The 17,594-nt window shown below is 37.4% G+C and overlaps 1 protein-coding gene across 1 annotated transcript; it reads left to right on the top strand.

Moving 5' to 3' along the window:
• Nucleotides 1-43: 43 nt before the first annotated feature.
• On the top strand, nucleotides 44-10,209 carry LOC132862214 (isocitrate dehydrogenase [NAD] subunit gamma, mitochondrial-like). Its single transcript, XM_060894135.1, has 13 exons — nucleotides 44-301; nucleotides 678-725; nucleotides 2,933-3,030; nucleotides 3,098-3,213; nucleotides 3,309-3,369; nucleotides 3,872-4,004; nucleotides 4,207-4,340; nucleotides 4,956-5,058; nucleotides 5,249-5,395; nucleotides 5,489-5,583; nucleotides 6,037-6,097; nucleotides 7,803-7,931; nucleotides 8,891-10,209. Exons 1-12 carry the CDS (start codon nucleotides 224-226, stop codon nucleotides 7,905-7,907), a joined length of 1,179 nt encoding a protein of 392 aa, XP_060750118.1. The 5' UTR covers nucleotides 44-223; the 3' UTR covers nucleotides 7,908-7,931; nucleotides 8,891-10,209.
• The last annotated feature ends 7,385 nt before the right edge of the window (nucleotides 10,210-17,594 follow it).

Below are 17,594 nucleotides of genomic sequence, written 5' to 3'. Positions count from 1 at the left end.
CCTTTAGGTTCATAAAAGTGTCGTCAGTAGCTAGTTTATGTCAGCAGGTGGCGCTGATGGAACAGTGTCCTGCTAAAGCCAAACAATCCTTCAGGGCTGTCCTTGTACGGATCGTGAAACGGCTTTACGTTATTGGATTTGTTTGGATTGCTGACGAACTGTTTGTCGGGATTTTTATTTGTTTGTTTGCGTTATTATTTGCCTTCTGATATTTGCAAGCCAGATGTCATCTGCTAGGTCAGTGCTGTCGCTGTCCAAGGTGTTGAAGCCCTTGTTCGGATTAAAGGGCAACACGGTCAATGTAAGGCTTTTTTAATGATTCAGCACGTCAGTGTCGTGGTTTAACGTGTCTAAGTTCCCTCATGTGTTATTTTAGTGCTGTTATTGTCCCGCGTGTTCACGGCACCGGTGTGTCTGAACACGACCACGTCTACAAGGTCATTGAGATTTTTGTGAGCTGTTACTTCCTCCTAAACGCCAAAGCGTCAAAGTCAAACCACATTCAAATGTATGAGTTGTGAATTCTATCTGCTACATCTTGTCATTCTATGGACTAATGTAGTGCGTTGAATACATAGTGCTGCTGCTATGTTAGAGAACACATGAATCTGCTGTTTTATCAACTTCACTAATGTCAGTTTGTCTATAACTGTCACTCTGGTATCTCTGAATGACAGGTGATAAGACCAGTGACATGCAACAGAAGAGAGAAGTCCTCCTACACTGTAAGTGTTCTACCATTTCCTGTGTCCTTTCCTGGTTTTAATTATATATTAAGTTAGATATACAAATTTGGTTTTTTTTTTTGCTATAGAGAACTCAGCGGAATCCACATAAGATTAGCATAAGATGCAAAACTCCATGCATACAGTAACCTGTGCTCAAGATTTGACCAGTGAGCTCCTGATATCCTTTACCAAGATTTGCGATGAGATTGACCAGTGATTTTTAAACCAAAGGTGTTCATGATAGACATTAAGCTGGAATCTCCACTGACACTGACTGTATCTCCTTCTTTAAAGGTTCTTACAGCAAGAAAGAAAGAGACCCCTTTCATGCATTAATTTGTCTCTACTAATCACTTTATCCTTTTTGATCGAATATATACAAATTTTTCTATCTTGAAATCATTCTGGAAGTATTATTCGTAACATTATTAAACAAATGAACACTGACATTTTATGCCTCACAAATGATTTCTACACCACACTTTGGGAACCAATGGGCCGTAGAGCCTGTAACTAAACTCACAAGTTGAATTGTGTTGTGTTTTTCTATGTAAATGAAAGCAGGAAAATCATCTCACTGGACTTGCACATGTAAATTTGAACCTAATTTGAAATGAATTCAAAATTCTGTCTTGAAAAATCACTCCATCTTCTAACATGTTATTATGAACATCACTTCACTATTCCTGAAAATAAATTAACATCTTTTCCCAACAACTACATAATATAATCTCTTACTATTACCTTCCAACCAGTCATCACCTAAAATGTATTTTTTGTACCCAAATTCTTGAGTGTACTACTCATCTAAATAAATACTCATGAAGAAATTAGGTTAAGTGTCAAATTAAATTTAAGTAAAGAAAAGCATAAATGTTACATTGATTTTAGATACTAATGTTAACCAATGAGCATGGGAAACATCCAAGACTAATTTCTAGCTGCTAATGACACCTTTATTCCTAATCTCTCAAAAGTTAGCTAGCATGATAATAACTCTGATGATACAAAACCAGCTAGCTGTCACAATACAATCTGCCTTTTGTGTATACAAAGTGTACAGATAGATAACAGTGATGGTATTAAGTCTTATTTTTTTAGGTCTCATTAGTTAAAGTTTATATGTATCAAAATTTGCCTTATGACTATATGATTACAGAGAGGTGTAGTAATGTAGTAACTAGCATTTGTTATTTGTTATATCTCTCTCCTGGTCCTTATCCACTGAGAGACAGAGCCGAAAGTGGGATTTTTAATTTCACATAGCAGCATACACTATATGGCCAAAGGTATGTGGACACCTGACCATCACACCTATATGTTCCCATTCCAAAATCATGGGTACTAACATGGATTTTGTCTTCTTGCTGCTGTAGAGGCTTTCCACAAGAATTTGGAAAATGGGGATTTGGCTGCATTCCCACAAGTATTAGTGAAGACAGACACTGATGTAAAGTGAGGAGGGGAGTTTATCCCAAAGGTGTTTAATGCGGTTGAGGCTCAAGATTGTCCACATTCATTCATTGCCATGTTGAAACAAGTTTGGGCTTTTTTAGCTCCAGTGAAGGGAAATCTTAACACTAAATCAAACACACAGTATGTACAACTATGTGCTTCCAGCTTTGCAGTTTGGGAAAGACTCACTTATAGGTGTCCATATACCTTTGGCCATATAGTGTATGAGCTAGTCATTAATTACTCCTATAGTGATAAATTGGATAAAACATAGATTGACTTAACATGATGACGACTCAGAGATGGATATTATTTGTACAAATATTAGCACTGGCACTGATATTTTAATTTTCATATAACTAACTTGTTCTCTCCATCACATTCACTCACCTATCTACTCACCTTAATTATGCATCGTCCTCATCATCATCAATCTCTGGCAAGGTTATTGTGAGTACTGTGTGTGGATGCAGTGCACTGTACCACTATATTATAAAGGTGCACTACACTTAAACCCTATTATTATAATAAGGGAAATTCCTTCACAAAATGCACCTTCAAAATATAGTTGTGGTTTTATTGCCATTCCACCCATTGAGTAGAAATAGAATATTTGGATGCTCACCATTACAGCATTAACCATAAACATACTTTAGTGAACTTTGCTTTGGTGTTAGTGCCCATTTATACTTTGTATAGAATTTGGTGATTTTTTTCATGTGAATCTATCTCTTGTTCCTGCACTCCAGCCCCCTCCTGCAAAGTACGGAGGCCGACACACAGTAACTCTGATTCCTGGAGATGGTATCGGACCTGAACTTCTGAGCCACGTCCGGGATCTGTTCAGGTTTGGAAAAAGTTTTACTCTGGGTCTTGGGAGATTTTGATAGTTTGACAGATTTAGATCTTCACAGGTTCTGCTGCATCCCTGTGGATTTTGAGGTGGTGAAAGTGGATTCGGCGTCGTTGTCAGAGGATGATATTAATAATGCTGTCACAGCCATCAGACGCAACGGAGTTGCACTGAAGGGTAGGATGTGGTTGTGGAGGTGGACAGGTTTTAAAATTTATTCTCTTAACTTCAAGTAGGTCTTATAGTTATTCATGCTACTCTTTTTTTTTTAGGTAATATAGAGACCAATCACAAACTACCACCCTCTCACAAGTCCAGGAACAAATTGCTTCGGTATTATTATTCATTTGCCTTCATAAAACAGCTTAATTTTTTAGTAAGTTTGAAATCCACACTCTCTGCTGCTGTAGATAGTCCCACATATACTGTATGTCTATCCTTGCTTAAACTTAATCTCTTCAGGATTCTGTAGAACTACTGCTCTAATCATAAATATCTTCGCCTGCTTCACCAGGATTCTCAGTATGCTGTAAATACTGAACACTCTTTCAACACATTTGTAATTGATTTATTACTATTTGGCATTATAAGAGAAAAGGCTATCCTTTTGAGTCTGATTCTTCTCACGGATTCTCCCTCATGTCATCTCAGGGAGTTTCCCTGTCACTGTCACCTTTTTTTTGCTATGTAGCCATCTACATGTTTCAGATATCTGTAAAGCTGCATTGTGACAGTGTTTATTGTTAAAAGAGTGTTATAAAGGAAATCAAATCTAATACATAACAGCAATGCAAAAGTTGCAAAATACACAGCTGTCCCTTGTTTAAAACCTCAGTACATCCCTGGACCTGTATGCTAATGTGATGCACTGCCAGACTCTCCCTGGTGTCCAAACCCGGCACAAGGACATAGACATCATCATCATTAGAGAAAATACAGAAGGAGAGTACAGCAGCTTAGAGCATGAGGTTTGTGCCAGTTTTATTCTTTTTGTGATGCACACGTACACATACACACACATACAGATTGCTTTATATATTTACTTAAGAATTAATTGACAAAACAAATCAATAAGCAATTATAAATTTGCTAGGTTCACTGAAAACAGCATGAATATACAGAATGTAATGATAATTATCTGTAGTGCATTGAAACTTTATATTTCCTCAGAATGTTCCAGGGGTTGTTGAGTGTCTGAAGATCATCACACGGATGAACTCACTGCGGATCGCTGAGTATGCCTTCAAACTTGCCAGAGAAAAAGGTCGCCGCAGGGTCACTGCTGTACATAAAGCCAACATCATGTCAGTTTCACTCTGCGATGTTTACTGTTATTCTACATTCCATATTTCCTGTTTAAAGCAAAAAAGATATTACATAGATAATGTTAAATTATGCGCTGCACTAGTAGTTGTATATAGAAATGTCACTTTATTATTTGGGATTGTACATCATGAATCTACACAAAGTTGTGAGGAACAAATGTAGTTTGCAGAATTATTTACACATATGAGAGGTAAAAAGTTGTGGAATAGTAGAACCTTGTCCTAGAGTTATTTTGAGAGCTCTTTGGTGTTGATGATGCTCTTAGCTTAGGTACTGTATGTCCTCTGACAAGTTTTGGAGCTTCAAGCAATCACAACAGTCACATTTTGTTTATTTGTAAATAATTGACCATATTCTTACATCACTATTCATTCAAATATCTCACGCTCTTTTGTGTAGATTGATGATAAAACCACACTTAGGTCAATTTAAATAAATTAAGTCTATTCCAGTGTGCAACACTATGCTGGAAATGTCAAGAGAATGAATACTTATGCAAGACACTAAACGGAAACAATGCCATTTTTAAAAACTGAAATGATTTACTGGCTAAGATTTTGTGCTCCATTTTGTCTTGGCTTTGCTCTGTACAGGAAGCTGGGTGATGGTCTCTTCCTGCAGTGCTGTAAGGAGGTAGCAGCTGGATATCCAGATATTACTTTTGACAACATGATTGTGGATAACACCACCATGCAGGTATCTGTGAACTAATTTTCTACATAGTATTTTCTTACCTTACTGCAAATTTGGCAATTTAAGCTTGTTATATACCATGAGTTGATTCCTCTAAGGATTTAATGCAGAAAATCAGACATAACACAGGTATCGCTGGTGGCACGTGAGCCATAACAGTATGCTGTGTATCTGTTTATTTCTGTGCATGCAGCTAGTCTCCAAGCCCCAACAGTTTGACGTGATGGTGATGCCAAACCTCTATGGTAACGTGGTGAGCAATGTGTGTGCAGGACTGGTGGGTGGCCCAGGTTTAGTTCCAGGAGCCAACTATGGCAAAGACTACGCTGTTTTTGAAACAGTAAGAGAGAGGAATCGCACGTCATACTTTAACTGTTGATAAAAGAGTTCTTAGAAGGATTATCATAATTTTTTTTTCTGCTTTGTTCTGCAGGCCACAAGGAACACTGGGAAAAGCATCGCTAACAAGAACACTGCAAACCCCACAGCTACACTGTTGGCCAGCTGCCTCATGCTGGATCACTTAAAGTGTGTAAAGAGAAGTTAGATTTAGAATCCTCTGCTGACTTTAAAGATGCAGATTGTTATGAAGCAAAACTAGTTCCAGAGCTTTAATAATAATTAGATTTTGAAGGTACCCTGGGAAAAACTCCTTTTCATAATAACACCATGCAACTGATCTGTCTAGTTCTTAATTTCAAACTTGTTTCTTGTTTTATTGTATTTTTTCCCCAGATATTAGCTCAACACCCAGCTTGACACCTTTCCCTTACAAGGCAAATCTTTAGGCACAGAGGGGGTAGGATTGGTGGGGGAAAAGGCCAGCTGTTTTCACTGCAATTGCATTTTGCCCCTCGGGCAGTAGAGTGCTCTAAATATTACAAGCTGCTCTGTTGACATGTTCTGCATTCATTATTTGTTTAATTGTCCGGTTGTGCCAAAATCTGGTAACATTTATTTGTGTTATATCTTTTCTTCTAGACTTCATGATTATGCCAGCATAATTCGGAAAGCAGTCCTTACAACTTTATCTGAGACTGAGGTACGATTGAACTTCATTCAATTAACTGCTCAATCTTATTCAAGTATGTGGAATAGAAGTTATGACCCTGGGATGACTGCCTCATGTAAGGCACCTTTTCGCAATCATACCAACCAAACAAGCTTTGGTGTGCAGTTTCACATTAAGCAATAGTGAAAAAAAGTATAAAAAGTATGTTCAAACTGCAGCTTATTTTGATAGAAAATACTCAAGTAAATTAAATAGAAAGATTCTAGGTTTCCTCCGGGTACTCTGGTTTCCTCCCCTAGTCCAAAGACATGCATGGTACGTTGATTGGCACCTCTGGAAAATTGTCCGTAGTGTGTGATTGCGTGAGTGAATGAGAGTGTGTGTGTGCCCTGCGATGGATTGGCACTCCGTCCAGGGTGTATCCTGCCTTGATGCCCGATGACGCCTGAGATAGGCACAGGCTCCCCGTGACCCGACCCTGAGTTCGGTTAAGCGGTAGAAGATGAGTGAGAGAGAGTGAGAGATTCTAGGTTTAATAACTAGGGGATGTGAGTGTGTGTATTATGCATTGGTGATGATATGTGTTATTAGTGGTGCACATATATAACATTAATAGTACAAAACACTACTACAATCTGGTTAACTCTTTCTTTCAAATTGAATGCAAATCAATTTATTGGACATTTTCTATCAGTATAATTTAGGACACTGTTGGGTTTCTGTAAGAAGAGTATTGTGACTTTGTTTAGTTGCTGGTTCTAACCATGTGCAAATAATTCACAACCAAGTAAGCTAGGTAGAAAGCTGAACTTCTAAAAAACTACAAATATATTAAAGCCTTTTGAAGTGTAGCATCACAAATAAAATTAATGAAATTAATTCATAAAATTAATAACTCCCAACACTGGTTCCCTGTTTTAATCTCTAGTACAAAAAGTTGCAAAAACTAGCAGCAAAGATGTGCTAAATATTGGAAGCAGATGTCATGCCAAAACATTAGCAGCATGGAAGGATGTGAGTGTGTGCACTGAAGATGTGTCCACTGCACTCATATGTACTGAGAGGGAATTAGAGTTGATAGGTGAGAATGGAGGCTGATTGTCCTAGAAGTGTATGCTGATTCAGACTCTTGATGGTTCTGTGGTTGAAGCTGTTCATCAGTCTGTGTTGTGGGCATTGATACACCTGTAGCACCTTCCAGTCAGCAGGATGGTGAGAGGTATAAGCAAGGGTGAGCAGGATATTTGGAGAGGCAGTGGGTACTGTAGGTTTCTTGAAGTGTATCCTGACACAACCTTCCCCAATTTATCCAGGCTCAGTATCAGCTCTGGGAGTATCACTGGCCAGGAATTAAAACGTGGACAATGTCAGTGAGAGCCTGACCACTATTTCTCCAGGGACTCATGAATTATTTATTAATGCAATGCATCAAAACTGTTGATGTACGAGGATATCTCTTAATTTAAGGGTACATCAGCCTGGTTGTTTAGGCGTATGTGTCTCCAAAGATCAAATTTCTAAATAAGTTGGTACTGTGTACTTTCTCAAGCTTTAAGTGTACACCAGAAGTACGTCCTTATAATGTCCTTATTTATAGTGTGCACTCTCTGTATTCAAAATTACTCATTACTTGCCTCATAAAAGTGACTCTAGATAATGTCCTGTACAATTGTCCATTAAATATTTATTTATTTGTTTATTTTTACCTCATTGTGTTTCCCTCCTACCTGGCAAGTTACAAACAGCTGATCTGGGGGGTCAGTGCACGACATCTGAGGTGGTGCAAGCCATAATGCAGGAGGTTCAGAGGAGCCGACTGCATATTTCCAAACCCATCTGAACAACCACATCACCTGAAGCTCAGGTCAGAAGATTCCCTCTATAAGCAAAACAACAATGACAGCAATGAGAATGTAACATTACGTTGTGTAATGCTTCAATGTTTAGACATGCAGCAGTCAGACAACAGTTCTAGTGAATGTTGAATTCTGATTGGTCAGAAAGGGTATATTAATTAATTAATATAATTGAATAGAATAACATAATTAATAGAATTGAACTTAATTTAATACTTTTAAGTAGCAGCAATTGAATAGCTAATAAATTGATTTTCATTAAAACAAATCGATCAATCGTTCTGATATAGTATCATTTCCATAGTCACAGCTTACACAGGACCTTCTATAGCAGAACATACCGTGCGAATGGATTCTTAAAAAAGTTTTATCTAAATGTAGCTGTTGTTTTTACTTTGACAGCTATGGAGCATTTTTGGAAGGATCAGTAACTTTAAATTTGATACAGATGTAAGTCCTCAGAACGGAGGGTTTACATCCAAGTGTTTTATTTATAACATGACAAGCTGTGGGTTTTTTTGTTTGTTTTTTGTTTTTTTGAATGAATCTTTTTTTTTTGTTTTTTTGAATGAATGAAAAAATGAATCTTGTTATAGGTGCGGTGACAGAAATGATCACAGGAACTAATGTTACATAATATTAAACATAACTCTAAACAGATCAAATGTGGATGTTGTTTTGTAACTAATAAAAAATGGTAGTGTGACAGTATTGCTGTGCTATAAGAAGAATAAAATACTTCAGGGTGTGCTGTTATTGGAAACTTCAGGGAGGTAACTTAAGTGTGTAAAGTTTGCTCCTACAGTATAGCAGCAGGTCCTGAAGTGTTTTATTAATTAATTGTTGTGTATTCCACAACATTTTAACATGGATGATGAAAAGCTGTATGAAAAAACTCTTATACACACCAACTAGAGCTTAAATATGTGCCAGAAATGATAAATAATTGTATTTTATGCTTTTTTAGGCAGAAGTCTTCAATCAATATATACAGAACTGAATGAAGCCGATATGTGGATGTGTTCAGATGTGTGTGTGTGACTTTAAGCTATAGCTTTTTTAATTAAATTTCACTGTATGTAAAATATAGGATAAAGTTATAATAGGCAAAACTGTGTCAGTGATTTAAAATTAGCAGTTAGCGGTTACAGATTTTTTGTTTTTTAAATATCCAATGATTACTTGAAGAAACAAATTTTGACCTCAATCGAACTAGCTAACTCGTTACAAGCTAACTAAATATTCAACAAGCTAATATGTGTATGTTGATTCAGTATAATCTTGTGAGCAGCCATACTGATTTGACATCACTTCTTAAACCCCCTGACATGGAATTCAAAACAAGTCAAAGTTACAACTTTCCAATTTTATTCGAACACAACATAAGATCCAACACGTCAAAAGTAAGCATTCTTAGCAAAACACTTAGACATTGTTAACTAACTAACGCTCAATATGAACCTCAATACATATTCAACACACTGAGGTGTGTAGAAGGTATGGAAGCACACCTTCTACAAACACCTTTAACAGGGATTCCCAGACACATTTCTCTGTACTGTTTATACAGATGTTCCGTATTGTACATTTACACAACACTTAAAACACTTTTAACATGTAATTCAATCAGCAGTTCGCAGGAAACGGACACATCTTGATTAGCGTTACAGAAAATGATCGTATTTGTTCATAAATATCCAGGGATATATTAAGTTACTGTCATGTTCCTCTCATAGTTATCCAGACTTTTTTAAATCTTCCTTTGGCAACTGTACAATCCCAGGTTTATTATTAGATTTATTACAGATACGTGGAACCGAGGATTACTGTGCTCATAAAATGATGTGTGATTTATTTTAAGGCTGTTTGTCTGGACCAACAAACGCTGCAATCCTTAAACACGGTTAACACTTCAACTAGTCTGTAAGAAATGCAGTTTGAATCTAAAGCCATAAGAATGCTATCTATGGATCTTTACACAAGCAGAAATAAAAAAAAAAATAGAAAAGAAAAATAAAGCCAGGTATTGTGATGAGTGATGTTTCCTGTATGTGGGTAGAAAAATAGACCGTGTCTACTCTGCTTTCTGTTTTACATAAATCTGTTACAGAAATCTGATACTTCTTGTGTGTTAATGTTCAGGCAAATATAGAAAAGCTCCTATCAGGAATCTGCAATAGTAATAGCATACTTAACTGTATTATTGTTTTTCATGAATGTAGTAATGTGGATAAAGTATAAGCCAGTGAGAGTTTGTGCAATAAATACTTCTCACCTCAAAAAGTACTTATTGTGTATAGTCTTTCATTTGAATGCTTTGTTTGTTTTGTTTCGTTTTGTTTTGTTTTGTTTTGTTTGGCTTTGAAGAATAGTCATTTGATTAAAATTATGCCTGTTGTTTTACAGATTATTCATGACCAATAGATGGTGCTGAAATTCAGTCATCAAACTAAAGGAAGCGTAACAAAGCAGCCCAAAATATTACATAACATTATAAATGCATACATCTGTACACACATATGGATGAAATATGCTCTGGGCCGCTGCTATGAACACTGCGTATTTATCACTGTGCTGTGTTTTAGGTTGTGGGGGAAGCATCTTCACGGCTGCCCAACACCTTGCACAGAACATTGTTTATAAAATTGCTATTTAAAAGTACATTTCTATAAATTCTATTTTGAAATCAGTGTAGGTGGAGTTTAACGACTACAATTCCAAATGATCTTACATCCTCACTCATGTAGTATTTCTTGGTCTAATGCAGAATTCTATTAAAAGTTTGTTTAATTATGCTTTCTTTCCATCATAAAATATCTGCAACCATGAAGTCCACATGCTGGTCTGCAGAAATAGAGCATTTGGAAACCAGCAGTTTGCCTGGTGCAATCATGCATCTATTGTAAAAAATAATGGCAAATCAAAAGTCTGTAAATAAGAAATCTGACATGATTATGAACTAGTAGATATGCCTCCAATTTTTCCCTCAGTCTGACGATGAGAAGTTAGGAGGGCAGGCTGGCTTAGTGGATAGCACGGTCACATCGGGGTGTTGTGTGGTTTTTTTATTATTTTTTTTTTTATGCAATAATATACTTAATATACTGACCTAAAGATAAAAATAATATAAAAAAAAAAAAAACAGAAAAAGAAAGAAAAACTGTAGTCACTAGAGAGACAAGAACTGATTTGCTTGATATTTTATTTTAAGTTTATTTTTGTTAAATGTTCATTTGTTTTATTATTTCAGTGAAATATTATCTATAATTATGGCATTTATATATTTGACTGCAGATCATGTCCACGAATATACTGTGTTATTTCCTTGTGTCATTTCCTTGAGCAGGTATGAGGCTTTGACTTGCTTAATGGCACCAGGAATGGAGCTGCTAAGACTATATAAAAAAGCACAGTGTAAGGTAGAGAAACAGGGAGAAATTGGAGTGTTTTTTAATAAATAAAATGGCCTGTGTTCATCAAGCTAATTTGAGTGCTTTCTCGTAATGAGAAAGCATTTGAGTAGTGCAAAGAAACAATTCTTTGCCTTTGCCAACAAGAGAATGGCAGAGAAAAAGTGTTGAAAGAAAGGAAAAACAGTTTACTGGATACAGGACTCTCTGGTAAGGACCTGTGGAATTTTTACAATATTTATAGCTTTGTTTTTCCTCACACACTTTCTTGCAGGTTTGGTTTGTTTAACATATGTTTGGTTCTCTATGACCAATCAGAGTGGATTTATACCAGGAGATGGGGGTGAGCTGTCCTGTGGACACCAGGGTATGAGACAGCTTTACTTTACAGTGAACAGAACAAGAAGAAAAACACTTAATACTTAATGATGACATGAGCAGAAGTGAGGAGAAGAAGCATACGGAGTTATGCATACAGTAATACATAAGACATTGTCAAAGGTTATGTTGCTTTCTTTAGCGATCCTGTTGGAAAACATCTGGTATTTCAGTCAAACACTGAATCCCCAGAACAGTAGGAGTTTTAATACAGGTTGTAGTATATGGTGTGTGCTGGGTGCCAAGTGCAACATGGTGAAGAAGGCAGTTCAGTTACATTCCATGGGCTGAACGTAATAAGAATCTATAACTCCCACATGAGCCATCACAACCACTGCCATCTTTTCTAGCATTCTCTCACCCACTAAATGCTGGAGTTGATGAAATTCCTGTTCTCTGATTGCAGATCCACACCAGATCCGACCTAAACGGGCTGTTTTTCCAGCTTTGTGCTTACCTATATCAAATTGCAGGGATCCAAAATCCATTACAGCAGCTGTCATTGGAAACAAAATCTTTGGGTGGTGTGTGAAAACAACAGTTTCTTGCTGGTCTTAGTTGTAGCTCGTCATTCAGCATGTGATAAAGGCCAGCAGAGGCAAGTTCATTTATTTATCTTGTAACACACATTAAAATATGTACTCACACACATAAGCCAAAATTATTTTATTGTGGGTTAGTACAGTTAATTAACCCAAAGTCAGTGTGTTTCTACATCTCACCTTCTTCTTTCTCTGCCTTATTTGTCTTCTGAGCCTTTTAAGTACACACTTACACACATACACACTTACACACACAGCTGCTTGTGTGTCATCATGCCAGCAAGCTCACTGGTGATCATGTTGTGCTTACTGGACATGTGCCATGCACCTCAGGACCTGCTGCAAAGTCCTATAGTCATATATAAAATTGTGTGCTGAATTTACTGTAAATACTGGGAGCACCTGGAATCCAGAAAAAATCCTTGTGTGCTAGTGTGCTTAGTGAACCATGTTTTTTCTGATTTCTGATTCTGATTTCGGGGAAGCACACAAGATGAGTGTGAATTCAGCAATCCACCCATGCACCATGAGAGCAAAATTAAATTATGTGGTTTGACTTTTGCACATCCTGGCCCTCTCCCGGGGCCCCTCTTTCCCTAAACAGCTGCTGCCTTTTCCATTCCTCTTTCTTTACTTGCATGGCTTCCTCTTTCTTGCTCCCTCTCAAAATGCCTGCTGTCATCCATCTGTCTTATTTTTTCCAGAATCAACACCCTTCCGGAGTCCCACCAGGTGTGCTATGCCTATAAAACTCTCCATGATCACATGTTCTGTCCTTAATGGATCAGCTGCCATCACTGTTTTTCTTGTGTTTCCTCTCATTTATGCAAAAGACAAGCACTGGGTCCTCTTCCTGGAAATTCTAAGGTCTATTTTCACTTGTGTTTCAAATCAGTTTAAAGTTATTACTCATGGTTGTATAAATAGGTTTCAAAGGATAGCTGACAGAGGGTAAGCCATATACTAGATGCAAATGGTTATGTGTGTGTGTGTGTGTGTGTGTGTGTGTGTGTGTGTGTGTGTGTGTGTGTGTGCGTGTGTGTGTGTTGGTGGTGTTGGTTGGGGGTCGGTTTAATGGTGAGTGATTTCATGGGTGGGTGTGTGTGTGTGTGTGTGCGTGTGTGTGCGTGTGTGTGTGGGATTATGTTGTGTGTTTCCAGTTATGTTGGAAAACTCCAGCTGTAGTTATGTGCTGGCTAAAAGAGCAGACACCTGTTACTTCATGTCTTTGATGCAGCAAAATCAAGTAAGTGTTCCAAGATCACATTCTAATCATGAGTTTGGCATGCACTTAAAAAGCATGTTAAACTTTTTTACTATGTGTCCTGTGTTGTGTCTCTGTGTGTGTCTGTGTGTGTGTGTGTGTGTGTGTGTGTGTGTGTGTTGTGTGTAGCTCCCTTATGCATGTTGCTTGTTCTTGCTGCAGGCCAAAGTCATTTCAAACATTCTTAGACCGTGACCTGTCTGCACACATTAGCCGTCCTTATTATGTGCACACACACGTAACTAACCCCTTTTTCCCCTCCTAGAATCAAAGCATCCGTTGCCCACTACTTTCTATCTGTTTTCACTTCCTTCATTATTATAAGAATTCCTTTCTTTAGTAATGCTGGAATCTTCTTCCATTTCCTCCATTAATAACCAATTGTTTCATAAAGGAAAGCATTCAGATAATACACTTCCTCTGGGATTATTTAGTTCTTCATTATCACACCCTTCTTTGCTTCATTCTGTTTCCTTATCTGGGTTTTTAATTCCACTCCTATGTTGCCCATTGACAGCTGTATTTACCCTTCCTGTTTATTCCCTTAAACCAAATGCACACGTGGCTTCAACCCACATAGGACATTATATAAACTCACTTGAGTCTGTAAGATTTAATCAAAGACTAATTCTTCATTAAATTCCAAGTTTAATGAAGGACCAATTCCTCATTTGTGGTGGCTGCCAGACAAAGTACTGTCATGTCCAACTGTTTATTATGGACAGCTGGCAACTGAGTCTGGAATACGATATCAAATTGTTCTTCTTATTGTCTTCTGAGTTTCTTCCAGACATTATGTATACAGTAGGTTGCGTCCAACTACTTTGAATTCAGACTAATTTCTTTATGTCTGCAGTATAAAAATTTTGAAACATCACTCACCACATGATACCAATTCTCTTTGGCCTTCAGTCTGGCAAAATAAATAATATTAAACCATGCAATACTCTTCACATTGGATGTTGGATAACCCTTTAATCTCAACTGTTATTCACTTCAGCTTCCTGGCGAGCCTTACATTTGGAAATAACTGTTCAGGCCGACTCAAGCAAGATAGAATTTTTAATAATTGTCAAAGCAACCTAAACATCATTTCTGGATCTGACTGTGTTAGGCACTCGTCTGAGACAAAATGGCTTAGCATTTGTGAACAACAGTACATTGTGATCTAGAAAGACTATAATGACCAGGACCCTTGTTCTATTTTATGTCTATTTTATATGTAAGATTTAATATTTATATTATATTATATTTTGGTGAACAGTAATACAGGTTAGTCAGCACCACTGCCAGAGACCAAGCTTTGGAGGAAACTACAAGTTTCTTTACTGTAATGTGCACAAGTACTCGTGTTGATTATTAATCTTTACTAAGATTGATTATAGGAGTTATAATACCCTTCATATCAGTTCAAAACAGTCTGGCCATCCTCTGTCATCAGCTAGATATTTCTGCCCACAGAACTGCCATCACTGGATATTTATCTTGTTGTGTGTGAAAATCCCCAAAGATCAGAAACCTCCAACAGCCATTCCACAGTCAAAGTCACTGAGATCACATTTTTTTCCCATTCTGGTATTTAATGTGAACATTACCTGAAGCCCTAGACCTGTAGCTGCATGGTTTTATGCAGTACATTCCTGCCACATTATGGGAATAAGCAGATATTCATGTGTTCATAATAAAGTCTTTGGTGAGTGTATATCATGTGTAATATAAATAATGTATACACACTGTACAGTTGAAGCATATGAGGCAATGGAATCACCGGATGTTTAAGAGTCTTATTATTTTTGCTAAAAAAGCTTTCCCTGAACCCGGATGTGCATGTCCTGATGGACCTAAGCCAATTACCAGAAAGAAACAAACAGTGTGTGTGGTGTTGATGTTTGCCTTCTCTTCCTCTCCATCGATGCTTTCAATCAGAGAGTTTATTCCTTAGTCCAATTATTTGTGTTACTGAAAAGGCTTTCTATTAGATGACTATTTATCACAGGAGAGATGCACAAACATAAAAATGCTTTTAAACCTCCCAAATAGTTCTAGCATCCACTTCCTTTCCCAGTTAAAACCAAAAATAAGGGCATGCAGGCATCTATCCTATAATCCCATGTGATATTATTTGGATACATACAGTATTCATAAAACCACATAGGTACATAAAGCCACCTTGACCAAGGAGAACTGGTCATTTTTCTGTAGTAAATCACAGTTAAATATGGCATGGTTGAAAAATGAGGCCCTTTATTTAAATAGCAATTAATGTATATTTGATAAATTGCTCTCCAGTGCACAACCTCAACACATCCACACGTGTGGTAGGCTGATATGCCAAGCTTGTACTGTATTCTACAAAACACAATTATTCTCCAACCTTAAACAGTGCCTCATGTGACAAACATAGAAAAGGACATACTGAAATTTATGCTTGATTATGTTTAATGGAAGGCTTTGTTCACAACCGAATCCTGCTATATGCATTTCTAAACAAAACATTTCTTGTAACCAAATCCAACGAGGTTCAGTTTCTTCCAGTTAGAGAGAGAACAGCTATCTAGTCTCTTTATTTCCAATTTACATGTTTTCTCTTGCAACACAGCTTGCATTTCATATGTTTCCAAGACAACATGGCTTGATATAATAGAGTGGTGAATGTGGAAATGATTAAATGACAGCGACTTTGCAACCTGGTGGCTGAAAAGGCTATACCGTGTAGAATCTCCCATATTTGATGTAAATCTCCACTTTGGGCCGTGAACTGCAAAGACCCAAGTAACTGACAATAATCAGGACATGACACAGCAAGACAAAGTGAAGGAAATGAAGGAAATCATCTTACAATGAACGCTGCAGATGCAAACAGTGGACTCTCTTAATGAAGCACTTCCAATGCTCAACTCAACCCAATCACACCCAGCAGACAGCCTCACATGAAAACAACAGGTCGCACAGCTTGGGTCATTGAGTAAAACCTCCAAAGGCTTCCAGGGAACTGAATGATTAGAATGGATCACCACCCATTCTGATTGCTGCTAATGACAATAACTGAAGACTCATTCATTAAAATGAAGTCAGCTGATATAAGGACCATGTAATACGCAGAAGACTAAAGGGAAAAGTGGCATTATCACTCTTGGAAAGTGGTCTATCTATAGCATGGTGTGGCATGCAGCCTCTATAGCAGCTGTGTTTTCTCAGCAGAATGGTGTGTACGCATGACATGAGGCTTACAGTTCATGCTTTTCCTGGACATTGTATGTGATGAGAGATCACACTTCTCAATATTGAACTATTAATCTTTATCATCTCCATTCATTTCTCAGCCTCCCTGCTCAGCTGCCCTTATGACTCTTTGGATTTATATACCCACAGAGTGAGCCATCTGTCTCCTCTAACTCTGATTAATTAAACGTGAATGCTTCTATACCTGTATCTGATCCAAAATGACTGTTGACCTACTCATAGGTAACTGTAACTTAATATTTTATATACAGTGGTTCAGTATTAATGACAAAAATATCACCTCACCATCATGTCTTTTAAGATTTTTTGTATTCTGCCATAGCATAGAACATGCATCAGTTGAATTTTCCAAAGATCATGTAAAGAAAAATTCAAAGTCAATCCAAAAAACGTTTAATTATTATGATTTTAAAAATTAAAATGCACCTTAATTATTGAATAACCATTTTAAATCCTACTCTTTACTGTCTACTGCAATGATAGTAGACATTTAATGACCTTCTTCCACAGTGCTGGTCCACTGTCTAATTCTAAGTCTGTTCAGCCAGTAACTCCCTTCTCATGTTGTAGTATTAGAATTTACTTGCTGAATGCTGGTTACGATTATGGATGGGGAAAGAGGGCCAGCATCCTCAACCGCAAGACATCTGGACAACCCCTTCACCCAGTTTTGTGAGCTGAGAGCACCAATCTTCCTCCAATGAGAGATGAAAAACTGCATTATCCACCTCACTGAAGCCTGGATGTCAGTGGAGGTTCCAGGCTCGAGCCCACAGTGTTCTCAATGCACTGTGTGGATAGGGCAACAAAAAAAAAACGGAGAGGAGGTGTATG

Source organism: Tachysurus vachellii, chromosome 19 (assembly GCF_030014155.1).
Source record: "Tachysurus vachellii isolate PV-2020 chromosome 19, HZAU_Pvac_v1, whole genome shotgun sequence".
NCBI lineage: Eukaryota > Metazoa > Chordata > Actinopteri > Siluriformes > Bagridae > Tachysurus > Tachysurus vachellii.
Note: the sequence above shows the minus strand (reverse complement) of the source record. Positions and strands in the feature narration are given on the sequence as shown.